The sequence below is a fragment of the Tupaia chinensis genome, unplaced genomic scaffold (genome assembly GCF_000334495.1).
Source record: "Tupaia chinensis unplaced genomic scaffold, TupChi_1.0 Scaffold000383_1, whole genome shotgun sequence".
Lineage (NCBI taxonomy): Eukaryota > Metazoa > Chordata > Mammalia > Scandentia > Tupaiidae > Tupaia > Tupaia belangeri.
In genome coordinates, this window is record NW_006159885.1 from 1,861,196 (window position 1) to 1,874,570 (window position 13,375).

The 13,375-nt window shown below is 57.0% G+C and overlaps 1 protein-coding gene across 1 annotated transcript in view; it reads right to left on the reverse strand.

Moving 5' to 3' along the window:
- Positions 1-13,375, reverse strand: part of CACNA1G (calcium voltage-gated channel subunit alpha1 G) — a 67,404-nt gene that overhangs the window by 26,068 nt on the left and 27,961 nt on the right. The window contains 10 exon segments of the mRNA XM_027773865.1: positions 620-745; positions 2,269-2,395; positions 3,251-3,433; positions 3,552-3,622; positions 5,807-5,930; positions 6,116-6,216; positions 7,228-7,659; positions 10,623-10,816; positions 10,897-10,981; positions 12,442-12,510. Coding sequence (XP_027629666.1) covers positions 620-745; positions 2,269-2,395; positions 3,251-3,433; positions 3,552-3,622; positions 5,807-5,930; positions 6,116-6,216; positions 7,228-7,659; positions 10,623-10,816; positions 10,897-10,981; positions 12,442-12,510 — 1,512 coding nt within the window.

The following is a 13,375-nucleotide window of genomic DNA, read 5'->3' on the forward strand; positions in this document are numbered from 1 at the left end:
AGGGACCTCAGAGCACTGGAAACCCAGAAACCAAAACTGGGGTAGGTCTGGGAAGCGAACTAGTAAGACTGAGTGAGCTGCCTCATTTTCTGCATGTCTGTTTCGATGAAAGCAGAGTGAGGAGTCACCCTGTGAGTGTGTCTGCTTCCAGCTTCATGCCAGGCAAGCAGACACCTCGTCCCACTGCACCCTTAGTAAGACCTCCATTGAGACACCGGTATGAGCCCCTTCACCCAAGGATGAAACCAGGCCCTGGGAAGTTAGTTGCCCAAGGTCTGAGCTGACAATGCCGGTGTCAGGATTCATGCCCAGGACTGCCTGCCCCAACCTCACGTGTGCTTGCCGCTCTGCCTGCAGCTCTGTGGCCCTGGGCACGCCCCTCCCACTCCAGCCGGCATGTCTTCATCTTTAAGGAGGGCTAAAGATCCCTAGGGGGCTCACTCGCTGGTACCATGGAATGGGCTGGGCCTCACAACCTGTTGCCGGTTAGGACGGTGTGCACGGGGGCCCACCTCTCCGAGGCTGCCCATCTCCAACTGAGTCAGCATGTATCGTGGAGCCTGGACAGGTGTCCCCTCCAGACTCCTGCCATTGACGCCCTGCCCGAGTCTGGGCTCACCTGGCCGAGGTTGTCGAAGTTGTACTTGTGCCGGACCCACCGGTAACTGGCCTCGGCACAGTCGGACTTGTTGGTGATGTTCCTGGTGTCCTCACCCTGGCACACGAAGAACTTCCCCTTGAAGAGCTGGACACCCCAGAGACAGAGAAGAGTGACTGTGACCATGGGAGGCTCGGAGCCTACTCCAGCTCTGGGACCTCGGAGCCCTGGGACACCCGGGTGAAGGTGGGGTGCTCAGTCCCAGGGCTAGACACCCACAGGAGCCTCCCTTCAGCTCCCCTCCCCCACTCCCTGCTTTCCCTAGAGAGGCCAGGAAAGGTGTGGGGCGGGTGCTGGGAAAGGGGAGAGCATTCACCACCTTCTGCAGAGGGCTAGGCCCGAGGTGCTGCTGGTACAGGTCCCAACAGTTAGAAATACCCAGCGAATTGCACTCGGGTGGGGACAGCGATCTTTTAATAAGCTGTCCAGGAGATCCTGGTGCACATTCAGGTCCGAGAGCCACTGAGCTGGACTTTCAATTCTCACAGCAACTAGGGGGCCGGGAGTGGAGGCGAGTGACTCCACTTCCCAGAAGAGAAGCTCTGAGGCTCAGAAGTGAATTCATTCTCTGGGGTCACATAACCAGAAGGTGGCAGGTCTGTCTGACCGGAGAGCTGGCCCACACTGCAGTCTAGACCAGGCTGTGAATCTTGGTGGGGCAGGGATTCAAGGCAAGGGAGGTCTGGGGCCCTGAGCAAACTGCTGAGAAAGACCTACATCCACCCGAAGGGCTGGGCCCAACAACTGTTCACTTTACTACGGAGGAGGCTGGAAGGTGGGGACAGCACGGGTAGTGGGTGGGAGGGGTATGCAGGGAGGTACCACCCAGCTTTGAAATACATCCCAGCTTGGTCCCTGGGGCTGGAGAATTTCTAGGAAACCTGAGAACAGACCCCTCCCCAGGGCAGACTGGATATCCCGGGAAGCTGAAGGAAGACAGGGGTAGGGAGGGTAGTACACACCCCGGAGCACAGACGCTGTCCCAACAGCCAGCTGCCTGGCCCTGCAGCTGAAACAGCTGAGGCCAAGGGCACTGGTAGACTGGGGTGGAGGGGCTCCCTGTCCCCCCCTCCCCCAGGCATCTGCTGAATCGTGTAAGCAGCTCCAGCTCTTCCTCCTCCAAGGCCAAGTTTCCTCCCTGGGCTGAAGGCCAAATTTCCCCAGCAGCCCCCCATTTCCTGCCTCGTCTGGGGTCTCCACCCGCCTGCCTGCCTGCCTGCCTGCCTGCCAGCGCACGGCTAACCTGGCCCAGCTGTCTGGGTTCTGGCTCCCCAGGCCTGGCCGGCAGCCGGCCCTGCTCACACAGGGAAGGAGGGGAGGGGATTCCGAGCAGACAGACGTGGGCTGGCGTCTGCACGAGGCAGGCAGGAACAGCAGCAGCCTGTGGCTCTCATGGGTCTGAAGCCTGAGGCCCAGGTCCCTTTTGGGGCCTTCTCTAGGCTCCCAGTTTTCTGCAAAATGCCCAAGAGGCAAAGGAGCTTGGGGCTGAGGGCCTGGAGGGAAGTGCCCTGTTTATTCCTTTCTGGAACAAAGGCAGTGGCAGCAGCTTGAGCTTCCAGTCCCAGGAGCCAGAGGAAGGGCACTCCAGGATTTCCAGTGCATACACACACCTGCACCCCCAGGATGCCAAAAATGATGAAGAAGGCACAACAGATGACCACAATGTTGCCAATGGGCTTGAGCGAGGACATGAGAGTCTCCACCACTAGCTTCAGCCCCTGTGCCCGGCTGATTACCCTGCGGAGTGAAGGGAGTGGGTGAGAGAGGCTCCCCCAGCCTCCACATGCCCTTCTCCCTTGCTTATTGGGCCCCTACCCACACCCCAACCTTGGCTCACTGGTGCCGTCCTGGGCTCTGGCAGAGGGAAGAGCTCAGCTTTCCCAGTTCGCTGTGCCAAGCACCATCCTCCTTTCACAGAGCCCCTACCACCAGGACCCTCCTCATGGCTCTGCCTCCACTGCCAGGATGCCACACGTACTACCTGATTGGGCTGGGGGTGGGAGGCAGATCCCTAGGGATAGAGTGCTGTGGGGGGTACTGGGAGATAACCTGGTAGGGGCAGGCAGGGAGGGGGTGGGGGTGGGGGAGGCAGATGATCGTAACCAAGTCAGCATCCCCCCCTGGCCATGACAGAGTCGGAATCGGAGGTGGCGGGTCCTGATGGGGGAGGACTTCCTGCCAGCTGGCTCCCTGCAGGGAGGGTGGCTCCTGAGGGGTAAAAAGGTGGAAAAAGCCAGCAAGGGGGTCTGTCATCTCTGGAGAGGGGCCGAGCATCACCCAAGGGAACCACCCCAGGAAGCACTTCAGCTGAAGGCTATGAGGGTCCTGCCTCTGGGCCCCATATTGTACCCCACAGGGACACAGTCACCTCACGTCAGGTTGCACAAAGCAGCCCTGAAGAGTGTGTCTTGTTGAAATGCACCCCGGAGAGAAGTGACTAGGGTGCATTTCAAGGGAGTGCCATCTGGGGTGGGGTCCCCAGACAGCAGGGAGGTTTGCTCCATTGTGGGGGAGGCTGGTAGTTGGAGATCCCCCAGGAGGACGCGCTACTGGGGAGAAGGCGAGGGGCCTCCCGGGTGGGTGCGGAGTCACCTGAGCGGGCGCAGGGTCCGCAGCAGCCGCAGCACCCTCAGCATGCCCAGGATCTTGGTGCCGCTGTCGGAGACCATGGACACCAGGATGTCGATGACGGAGATGAGCACCAGCAGCCCGTCCAGCACGTTCCAGCTGCTGCGCAGGTATGCCTGCTCCCCGAAGCACCAGCCCAGCGCCACCCCCGCCGCGCCCCCGGCCGCCCCCCTTGCAGTCAGCAAGCCCCCCCTCCCACCCTCAGCTGGTGCCCTCGTCTCTCCCCCACAGCAAGAGAGGGCCCAAACCCACCCCAGCCCCCATCACCTTCACTGTCATTTCAGCCAGAAAGACAGCAGTGAAGATGTAATTGGAGAGGGTCAGGAAGATGCGCTCCTGTAAGAGAGAGGAGAAAGGGTTGCCCCACAGGAACGGCCGCTCTTTCTCACGGGCTGGCATTCTGCAGGCAGAAGCCAAATACTGCTTCTAACACTTAACTCGGAAAAGTCGCCCCACCCTTGGGACAGCCGATGGCATGGTGATTGGGGTGGCTGGATCCCCATATGGTCGATTGTGTGGTTTGACTTGAAAAACATGCCAGGCGTGTGTGCCCGAAATCCCACAAAGAGAATGGAGGAGAAGGGGCTGTGGTGTGGCCATCCATCCTGGGAGTTGCTTTCTCCCATTTCCTCTCTCTCTCTCTCTCTCTCTGTCTGTCTGTCTTCCCGGTGAGCACATGCACCCAGTGGCAATATTGAAAAGAAGAAAGAGGGACCATCGGTTAGTGTAATGGCTATGTCACTGGACTCCCATGTAGTCGAATGCAGTTGGAGTCCCGGACTTATCCTCACACCGGATGCATGTGCATGCGTGCCCAATATCCCGAGAGGAGAATGGAGGAGAAGGGATTGCAGCGTGGCCATCCCCTCTGGGGGGTGATTTCTCGCTTTCTGTCTCTATGTCTCTCTCTGTCTTTCTGGTGAGCACACATACCCTATAGCAAAAACCTCTCGAGGAAAAAAAAAAGAAGAGAGAAAATAATCCCTGCCCTCTCTCCCACGCACAGCCCATGGGGTTCCCCTGCTCACTGCAACCCTGTGAGAAGGCCCCCCATTCCTAAACAGAGGGGGGAATGATCCCTACCACATGCTGCTATCCAAGTTGCATATCCGAGGCCCCATTCCCTGACTCCTGTCTTGAAACTGGGGCAGAATTTAACTTGATCTCTGACCCCTGCTCTCTTCACTTGCTTTCCTGCTGGGTGCCCCAGAAACAGAGGCTGCAGCTGAGCAAGCTGGGGCCTGTGTGTAGACGGGGCACCCACAGACACCAAAGATGCCGAGCACGGGCTGGGCAGATGGAAAAGAAGGCGACCCTATCCCCGCTGTCTGTGGGCTGAGCCCATCTCTGGGTGGCCAGGAAGGGTATAGAGGGCTGGACAGGCAGGCAGGCAAAGCCTGAAGGTGAGAGCGAGAAACAGAACGGAAAAGGAGAGGAGCAAGCAGACCAGCAGAGCAGGAGACGGAGTGCAGGAAGACGGGCAGAGACTGCCCGAGAGCTCTGCACACGGCCTGGGGCAGGAGGCGGCCGCGGCAGGGAGTGTGGCCAGCCACCCTTGCACAGCTCCAGGCAGGCCCCAGGCACGGGGGTCCCTCATGTTGGCGTTCCCTCAGCCTCCTATTCCCGGACCAGCCCTTCCATTCTCAGGATCCCTCCATATCCACCACTGTAATGAAAACCAGAAGCCCCAGCAGCACTGAAATCTGAACAATGGGGTGGGAGGTGGTAAGGAGGGGCAGGGAGACCCTCTGGCCACCTCTGGGCCAGGGATGCAGAATGCCACAGGAGGAAACAGAGCCGTCCTCCGCCCATCTTTCTAGGACTTGCATGGCTGCCAGCTGGGAGGGGTTCCAGTGCCAGGCTGGGAAGAAGTAGCTCCCAGAACGAGCCAGGCCCGTCCTGAAGAGGGTAGGTCCTAGGCAGTGTGTCCAGGACGCAGGCGTCTGGCCTCGCCTCGCCTTCTAAGGACTGGAGGTTCACATCCAAGCAGATGTGCCCAATGTCCCCAGGAAGGCCCTAAACATCTACTTGTGTGTGACCCAGAAGGACCTTGAGGAGCCCCGAGCAGCTTCCCTGTCCTGCTTGACCTTGGCCTCAGGGCAGACAGGGTGAAATGCCCCCCATCCGCACGAGGTCATGGGCAGAACTGAGACCCTTGGTTGGGACCAGGGGAAGCGAGACCACCAGCCATGCCAGGCCAGCGCCTCCTTTGTATCACCCGACATGCACTAGACACACATGCGCTTCACAAGCCACTGGCCCTTAAACGTGCCTCCTGCAAACGGCCCGGGTGAGACGAGCACCCCGTGGGCCGGCACAGCAGAGAGGAGCCAGGGGCAGGAGAGAGCTGCCAGTGTGGTGGAGGGCCAGGATCAGAGGTTGGACTCAGAGACCCTGGCTCCCTCCCTCCTCCCTAGGGGGTGGCCCTGGGCAGGTCTGCGGCCTTCGGGCCTCCTCGCCTGCCTTGTTCGCTCTGAGTGCTACCCGATCGCAGCTGGGCGCACAGTCCCGGTGACTCACGGCGCTGTGGGGGTCGATTTTGGGGCGCTCCATGGCAATGGTGATACAGTTGAGGAAGATGATGACGAGGACCACATGGTCGAACATCTTGTGGGTGATGATCCGATGACACAGGAGACGGAACCTGGTCCAGGACAGAAGCACAGGCTGAGGGGGCCGGGGCGGCAGTGAGCAGTGAGGAGAGGTGCCTGTGCCCCGCCCCTCTGGCCTGGCTCACATGCCAGGTGGGCACCACCTCCAACGTCCCTGGAGAGCTCCCGGGATAACTGCCCAGGAGGAGGTTGGAACCCAGGTTGGAGCCCCACTGACCTCGACTGAGGAGGGAAGATGTAGGCGGACCAAGAGTCTCGCTCGCGGCAGCAGGCAGGGAGCCGGGCTCGGATCCAGGCTCGGACCCGTTCCCCTTTGCTCTGTGGAGCGAACACTGGGCTGTTTTTTTGAAGAGGTTTTTGCTATAGGGTGCCAGGAAGACAGGGAGACAGAGACAGAGAGAGACTCGCCAGGAAGAGAGAGAGACTCGCCAGGAAGACAGAGAGAGAGACAGAGAGACAGAAAGTGAGAAATCACCCCCCAGGGGGGATGACCACGCCGCAATCCCTTCTCCTCCATTCTCCTCTCAGGATCTTGGGCACGCACACACATGCACCCGCTTGAGTTTAAGCGACCGGGTCTGGGACTCGAACCACGGTCAACTACATGGGAGCCCAGCGACATAGCCATTAAATCACCTCCCCAACTCTCTCCACATTGCCAGCTCCTTACTTCTTCAGCGCCTCCCCACCCCCAGGCTCTCCGCCCTTCCCATCCCTGCCTCTAGCACAGTCCCTTGCCTGCCCTTCCTCCCCGCTGGGTTAGGAAGCTGCAGCCATTATCAAATGTTGCACTCATCACAGAAGGGCTGAGGAGACACTGGCCCTCCTCCTCCTCCTCCTCCTCCTCCTCCTCCTCGTGCTAACCCTGCAGTCCCGGGTCCCTGAGCCCCATCCCCACAGGTGCTGTCAAGAGGGCAGGGGAGGGGTGAATAGGTAAGGATGGAGTGGGAAGTCAAAGCTCGTGATGAAGTGGAGATGAGAAAGGGGACAGAGAGGAGAGATCAGTTTGGAGATGAGTGATGGGTCTTTCTGAGTCACAGGGGGAGGGCCATGAAAGATTCATACACATCTGCCCGGAACCATTCATATCCACCAAGGGCGAGGGCGCGGGCGCAGAGCTGCAGCCCCAGGCATGATGAGGATCTGGGGCTCAGTGGGGGTGGGGGAGGCAGGAGAAGGGGGCGGTTTGGAGCTCTGCCTGTAGGGCTGGACACCTGCTTGAGATCCCTTTGGCTTGGAATGATAACTCCCTTGCACCCAATTGGGCCGGGCACAGCTCCCCTCTCTCAAGGTCGGGGTGAGGGGTCACTGTGCCCACAGGGGCCTCACCAGGTTGCCCTCGTCATCGCCGTCATCCCCATCCAGTGGGGGGTCATCGGGCCGCAGGGCCCGGGCCAGGCGCCCCGAAGCTGACTTGCCATTGCAGTCCTGGTGCTCAGAGGCAGAGCTGCGGCCGCTGGCTGTGCGGTGCAGCCCCGGCACCTGCAGCGTGTCTGGTAGGTCGAAGGAGCTCTTGGCCTCCCGCTCCAGGGAGCCCCTGTGGCGACGGTCACTGCCCGCTGGGCTGGTCCGCTCTTCTTCCGAGCTCTCCTCCTCGTCCTGGCTCTCTTGGCCCTCACCCGACAACAGGGACCTGCGCTCCCCACTTGGGCTCCTCCGCTTCAGGCTGGGGGCGCGGCCCAGGCTGTTCCTGCTGGAGCGTCTGCTAGTCCAGCTGCTTGCTGCGCTCCAGGGGCTGTGTGGGGAGCTGCGGGCACTGGGCTGCGGGTGGCAGGGGAGGCGTGGGTTCAGTTCACACATGCACCCTCTCGTTTCCTGTGAGCCTCCCTGATCACACGGGGGCAGAGGTATGAGCCGAAGCTCTGGATTCCACTGGCTGGATTCAGACCCTGACTCACCCCAACTAGCTGAGTGACCTGGGGCAAGGTTCTACACCTCTCTGTGCTTCATCTGTAAGAGAGATCTGACAATAGCACTTTCTCCTCATTTAGCTGGAGCGGAAGCGGCCATCAGCTCAGTGGCAGTATAAAATAACAGCACGGAGAAACGCAAACGACTCGGTAAGCAAGAAAATAACCCAATTTAAAAATGGGCAAAGGACCTAAATAGACATTTTTCAAAAGTATGTGACAAACAAGTATGTGACAAAATGCTCAGTATCACTAATCATCAGGGAAATGGAAAGTAAGACCACGACGAGGTATCACCTCACACCTGTGAGAATGGCTATTATCAAAATGACAAAAGACGACGAGTGTTGGCGAGGATGTAGAGAAAAGGGAACCCTTGCACACTGGTGGTGGAATGGCAATTAGCACAGCCACTGTGGAAAACAGCAGAGAGCTTCCTCCAAAAGCTAAAAATAGGACTACCAGACACTGCTATGTACCCCACGGGTTTGAAGTCAGTCTGCGGAAGAGATTATCTGCATTCTCAAGTCCACTGCAACACTGTCTACACCAGCCAAGATAAGGGATCAACCTAAGTGTCCATTACAGCAGGGCGCATGTAGAAAACGTGGATATACACAAGGCCAGCAGGCCAGCAGGTGGCGTGTTGGTTAAGGCAGCTGGATCCCACGTGGCTGACTGCGAGGTGTTGAGTCCAGACCTGGAGGTGTGAAAAACATGCCAGGCCTATGTGCGTGCATGCCCAAAATCCTGACAAGAGGGAAAAATGGAGGAAAAGGGGTTGCAGCACGGTCATCCCACCCAAGGAGTGCTTTCTCACTTTTCCTCTCTCTGTCTTTCTCCTTCTCTCTCCATGAGCGCATGCGCCCTATAGAAAAATTGTAAAATATAAAGAAAAAGAAGGAAATCCTTTCATTTGCAACAGCATGGATGAACCTGCAGAACATTATGCTAAGTGGAATAAGTCAGGTGCAGAAAGACAAATGCTACATGGTTTCACTTATCTGTGAAAAAAAATTTTTTTTTTAAAGAGAGATTTTTGCTATAGGGGGCACGCATTCACCAGAGAGACAGAAAGCAAGAAATCACCCCACAGGGGGATGGTCATGCCACAATCCCTTCACCTCCATTCTCCTCTCAGGATTTTGGGCAGGCACACACACACACACCCAGCATGAGTTTTAAGCTGCCAGGTCCAGGACGTGAACTACAGTTGACTACACGGAAGTCCAGTGATGTAACTGCTATGCCATCTGCTGGTCCCACACTTGCCCAAGAAATTTAAGAAAGTTGGATGGTGGCTGTGGGGGCAGGGTAGAAACGGGGGGAGAAGTTGGTCCAAGGATATGAAGTTTTAGACAGGAGGAAAAAGTTCTGGAGATTTATTGCACAGCATGATGACTATAGCTAATGATGTGTGTGTATATACGGGGGATGACCACGCCGCAATCCCTCCTCCTCCATTCTCCTCTCGGGCACGCACGCACACACGCCTGGCGTGAGTTTAAGCCACTGGGTCTGGGACTTGAACCATGGTCAACTACATGGGAGTCCAGCAACATAGCCATTATGCCAACTGCTGGTCCCAATAATGTGTATATTTTTAAATAACTAAGAAACGTTTATACTACCAGAAAATAAGTATACTAAGTGGTAGATGAAAATGAATTTGATTTCATTATTCCATGATGTATACATATATCAAAGCATTACAATGAACCCCATAAATATTTGTAATTGTTATCTGTCAATTAAAAAATAAAAGTTTTCGGGCCAGCCCTGTAGCCTAATGGTTGAAAGCCTAACATGTCTACGGTTCAAATCCCAGCCTCAGAGGCTTGAAAAACATGCAGGGCACATGTGCATATATGCCCCAAATCCCAACAGGCTGGAGAAATGGAGGGAACGGAACTGCAGTGGTGACCACACTCCATCAAGAAATACTTTATTCCTCTTCCTCTGGCAATTCAACCGAATGAAACACATTTTTTTTTTTTTTTTTTTGGAGAGATTTTCACTGTAGGGCACGTGCGCTCGCCAGACAGACAGAGAGAGACATAGAGACAGAAAGTGAGAAATCACCCCCCAGGGGGGATGGTCACGCCGCAATCCCTTCTCCTCCATTCTCCTCTCGGGATCTTGGGCACGCACGCACACGCGCCAGGCGTGAGTTTTTTTTTTAAGCCACCGGGTCTGGGACATGAACCGCGGTCGACTACGTGGGAGTCCAGCGACATAGCCATTACGCTAACTGCTGGTTCCCTGAAACACACATTTTAAAATACAAATAAACACATAAAATAACAGCAAGAATATGTGCCCTGGCACCAGCTTCCGGGATTAAGATGGGCTCTGTCATTCATGTCAGTAATCTGAGATTCAGGTCCCCATTTGTAAAATGGGGATAATGGTTGCCGTGAGGATTAAATGCATTTAGAATGCTTATGAGTCGTGTTTAGAACAGTATCTGGCATAGACCAGCAATCAGATGAGGTTTACTATTATTATGATTAGGTATTAAGGAGGTAGAGATACCCCACTCCATTTCATAGAAGAGGCTCAGAGAGGTTGAGTCCTGCCCAAGGTCATTCAGCTAAAGAACAAAAGGGGCAAGATTAGAACCCTGCTCTTTTGCCTCTAAGGCTAGGGCCCTTTTACTTGCCTATATCACCAGCCCTGGCTCCCCTGGGGTTTGTCAGGCACTCCCAGGCCCTGTCCAGCCCATGGCCAGCTCCCAGGACCTGCCTGCCTTGGTCTTCTTCCTCCTGTCCTTCAAATATCTCCCACCACTGGGCACCCACATGCACCCCCTACCGGTGATTTCATCTCGTGGGCTGCCCCAGGTTCTGCCGACCCACTGCTGCTGGTGCGGCGGGAGGCGGGGCCCAGCGCCTCGCCCAGGCCTGTGCTGGAACTCTTGGGCAGCGACATGGGCGTGGCGGCCGTGTGGATGATGAGAGGTGGCAGTAGGCTCTTCTGCAGCTCCGGATGCTCTGCCAGGGACACCACTGCAGGAGAGAAAGGCACCTCGAGTCCACTCAGAGCTGGCCCAGAACCACAGGGCCCCGCCTCCAGGACAGGTACTCACAGGCCAGCCGCTTCTTCCTGTCCCCATCACCATCCAGGCTGGGTGAGAAGAAATCGGGCTCGGACTCGGACTTGGTGGCATCTCCCTACGGGGACCAGTGGCCCATTAGGGAGCAGACCAGGGTGGGGTCATCGGGGTGGGCTGTCAGGTCTCCCTCTCTTCACAGGCACACACTACACACAGGCCACAGGAACCAGCAACCACCACACGAGGCATGCACCGGCCAGGCCAGATCTCCCGGGCGAGGGGCCCCAGGCTTCCCAGGGCCCCCATGCCTCCACCTCCGCTTCCCATCAGCCACACCTCAGAGAAGGCCCTGGCGCAGCCAGCCTGGCTGGACTGGCCCCGAGGCTGGCTGGGGGAGAAAGGGTAGCTGGGTGGGTGGCACAGGCCAGAGGGGACTGGAGACCTGAGTGAAGTGGTCCCTAGAGCCTCAGTTCTAAAGGTCCATTTGCAGCCCCCTGCCTTCTCTCCACGGCCCCCCTCCCCAGGGCCTCACCCCTAAAGGCCCTGGAAAGAAACTGAAAGACCCCAGACAGAGCACTCAGCCCAAGGACACACTTCAGTCGCTCTGTGCTTCCCTCCACTTCCCCGCGCCCGGCCCCCTCCTTGGCCCCATTTTCCCTCTCTCCCTGTCTCTAGGACAGTTTTTTCTTCCTTCTTAGCAGGTCAGTAGGTTCCCCAGTAATTACACACTTCTCCTTAAGAAGTTATTAAAAAATACTTGATTGCTACTTTTGATAAGGACATAAATATTGGGTAATTGGCATCTCGGGGGATCATTTTCATTAACTCAGTTTACATCCCTAACGAGGCCTTTAATTATCAAGTGGGATCTCCAGGGCGCTGCTTAGGATGCACCGCACCATGGGGTCCCATGGGAATCCTAGCTTCGCCCCGAATTCCAAAGCCAGTACAGCAACAGCAGGGCAAGGTTCACTGTGGGGGCCTGAGGCAAAACATGCCCTGAGATTTCTGGCTAGACCCCCCTGGGCGGTTAAGGGCCAGAGACTCAGAGGTGGATTGAAATTTCCAGTACATTCTGGCGAGGGCCACACCTCATCCCCACATCTTCCAAGCACCTGCCCTGAGCTGAGGTAGTTTATGGGGTCTCCAAGGGGGGTGGGGGGGCCAAGGCAACAGGTGAAGGGGAGAGAGATGGGGAGCATGGTCTTGTGGCCACAGGTCTTGACCCCACTGAGGACAGAGGGCTCGTCTCCTCTGGGACCCCAGCGTAGGCACGCACACACGGGTGTCCCACACACGTGCACACAGAGGATTCTAAGTCCCTTCCTTCTCGGCCCAGCCACCAGTCTGGCAGGGATAGGAGGTGCCCTTTGCAGGTCGATGGGGTTAGAGGTAAGGAGATTCCTTCCTTCCATGCCCTCAAAGGGGAAGGGACTTAAAATCAAAGCAAACCTCACAGCACCAAGGACCACCACGGCGACCACAGGGCACAGCAGCTGAGCGTGGACACGAGCACAGAGACACGGAGGCAGAGTGGGGGGGACGGGAGGGCATGCCGACTCAGGATCGCGTACCTACCCCCTGGGAGTCGACAGGCAGCTGAATACAGCTTAACTGTCCACTCGCATCTTCCCGTTTGCTGATTTCCTACAGGGAGAGGGGGAGGCAGGGGACGGGCGCTGGTCACAGGCTCTTGGGCCTTCAAATGCCGGCAGTGAGGATGAAGAAAAGGAGGGGTGCAAACCCCACAGCAGGGTGATGAGAGACACAGGGGCAGGGCCAGAAGGCCTTCCAGAATTCAACCAAAGGCCTCCGGCCAGAATGAATCCGAAAGGTGAGGGCAGAGGTCACAAAGATGGAACAGGGCAGGAAAGGATCGAGTCCCTCGAGAATGTTAACGACAACAGCTATCATTCATTGAGGGTGTGCCCAGCCTCATGACTGCTTCCTTGCAAGGCAGGAAGTAGATACACTAGCACCTTACAGAGGAGACCTCTGAGGTTTGGAGAAGTTAAGGAAACAGCTCCAAATCATACAGAGAGTAAGAGGTGGGTCTGGGTCTCGAACCCGCATCTCCAGCTCAGAACGCAGCACACCGCTCACTGGCTCTGAGGCAGTGGGCTTGGAGAATGGGCAGGATGGGCAACGAGGAGGAGTGGATGACAGGCAGAGTCTGGAACTCGTCAGGAGCAAAAACTGGTCTCATAAACTCTCATTCTCTCTGCCTAAGTCTCTCTAAATCAGAACGACACCACTGCTCCATTTGGGACGGGATGTGACAAGTGACACTGGGCTGGTGGCTATGACGTTGTTTAGTATCAATTAATGGCCTCACACAGGGCCTGCTGCCTGTTCATTTAATTAAGTGTGTGAATGATAAATATACAGAGATTCAGGGCAATGCCCCCTGCGAGTCGGGCAATCAACAGCCAAGCAGGCTCTGTCCCTGGACCACCCCCTCCCACCTCTTGGCAGGGTGACAAGGCTAGCGGGGGGGGGGGGGCGGTGGGCC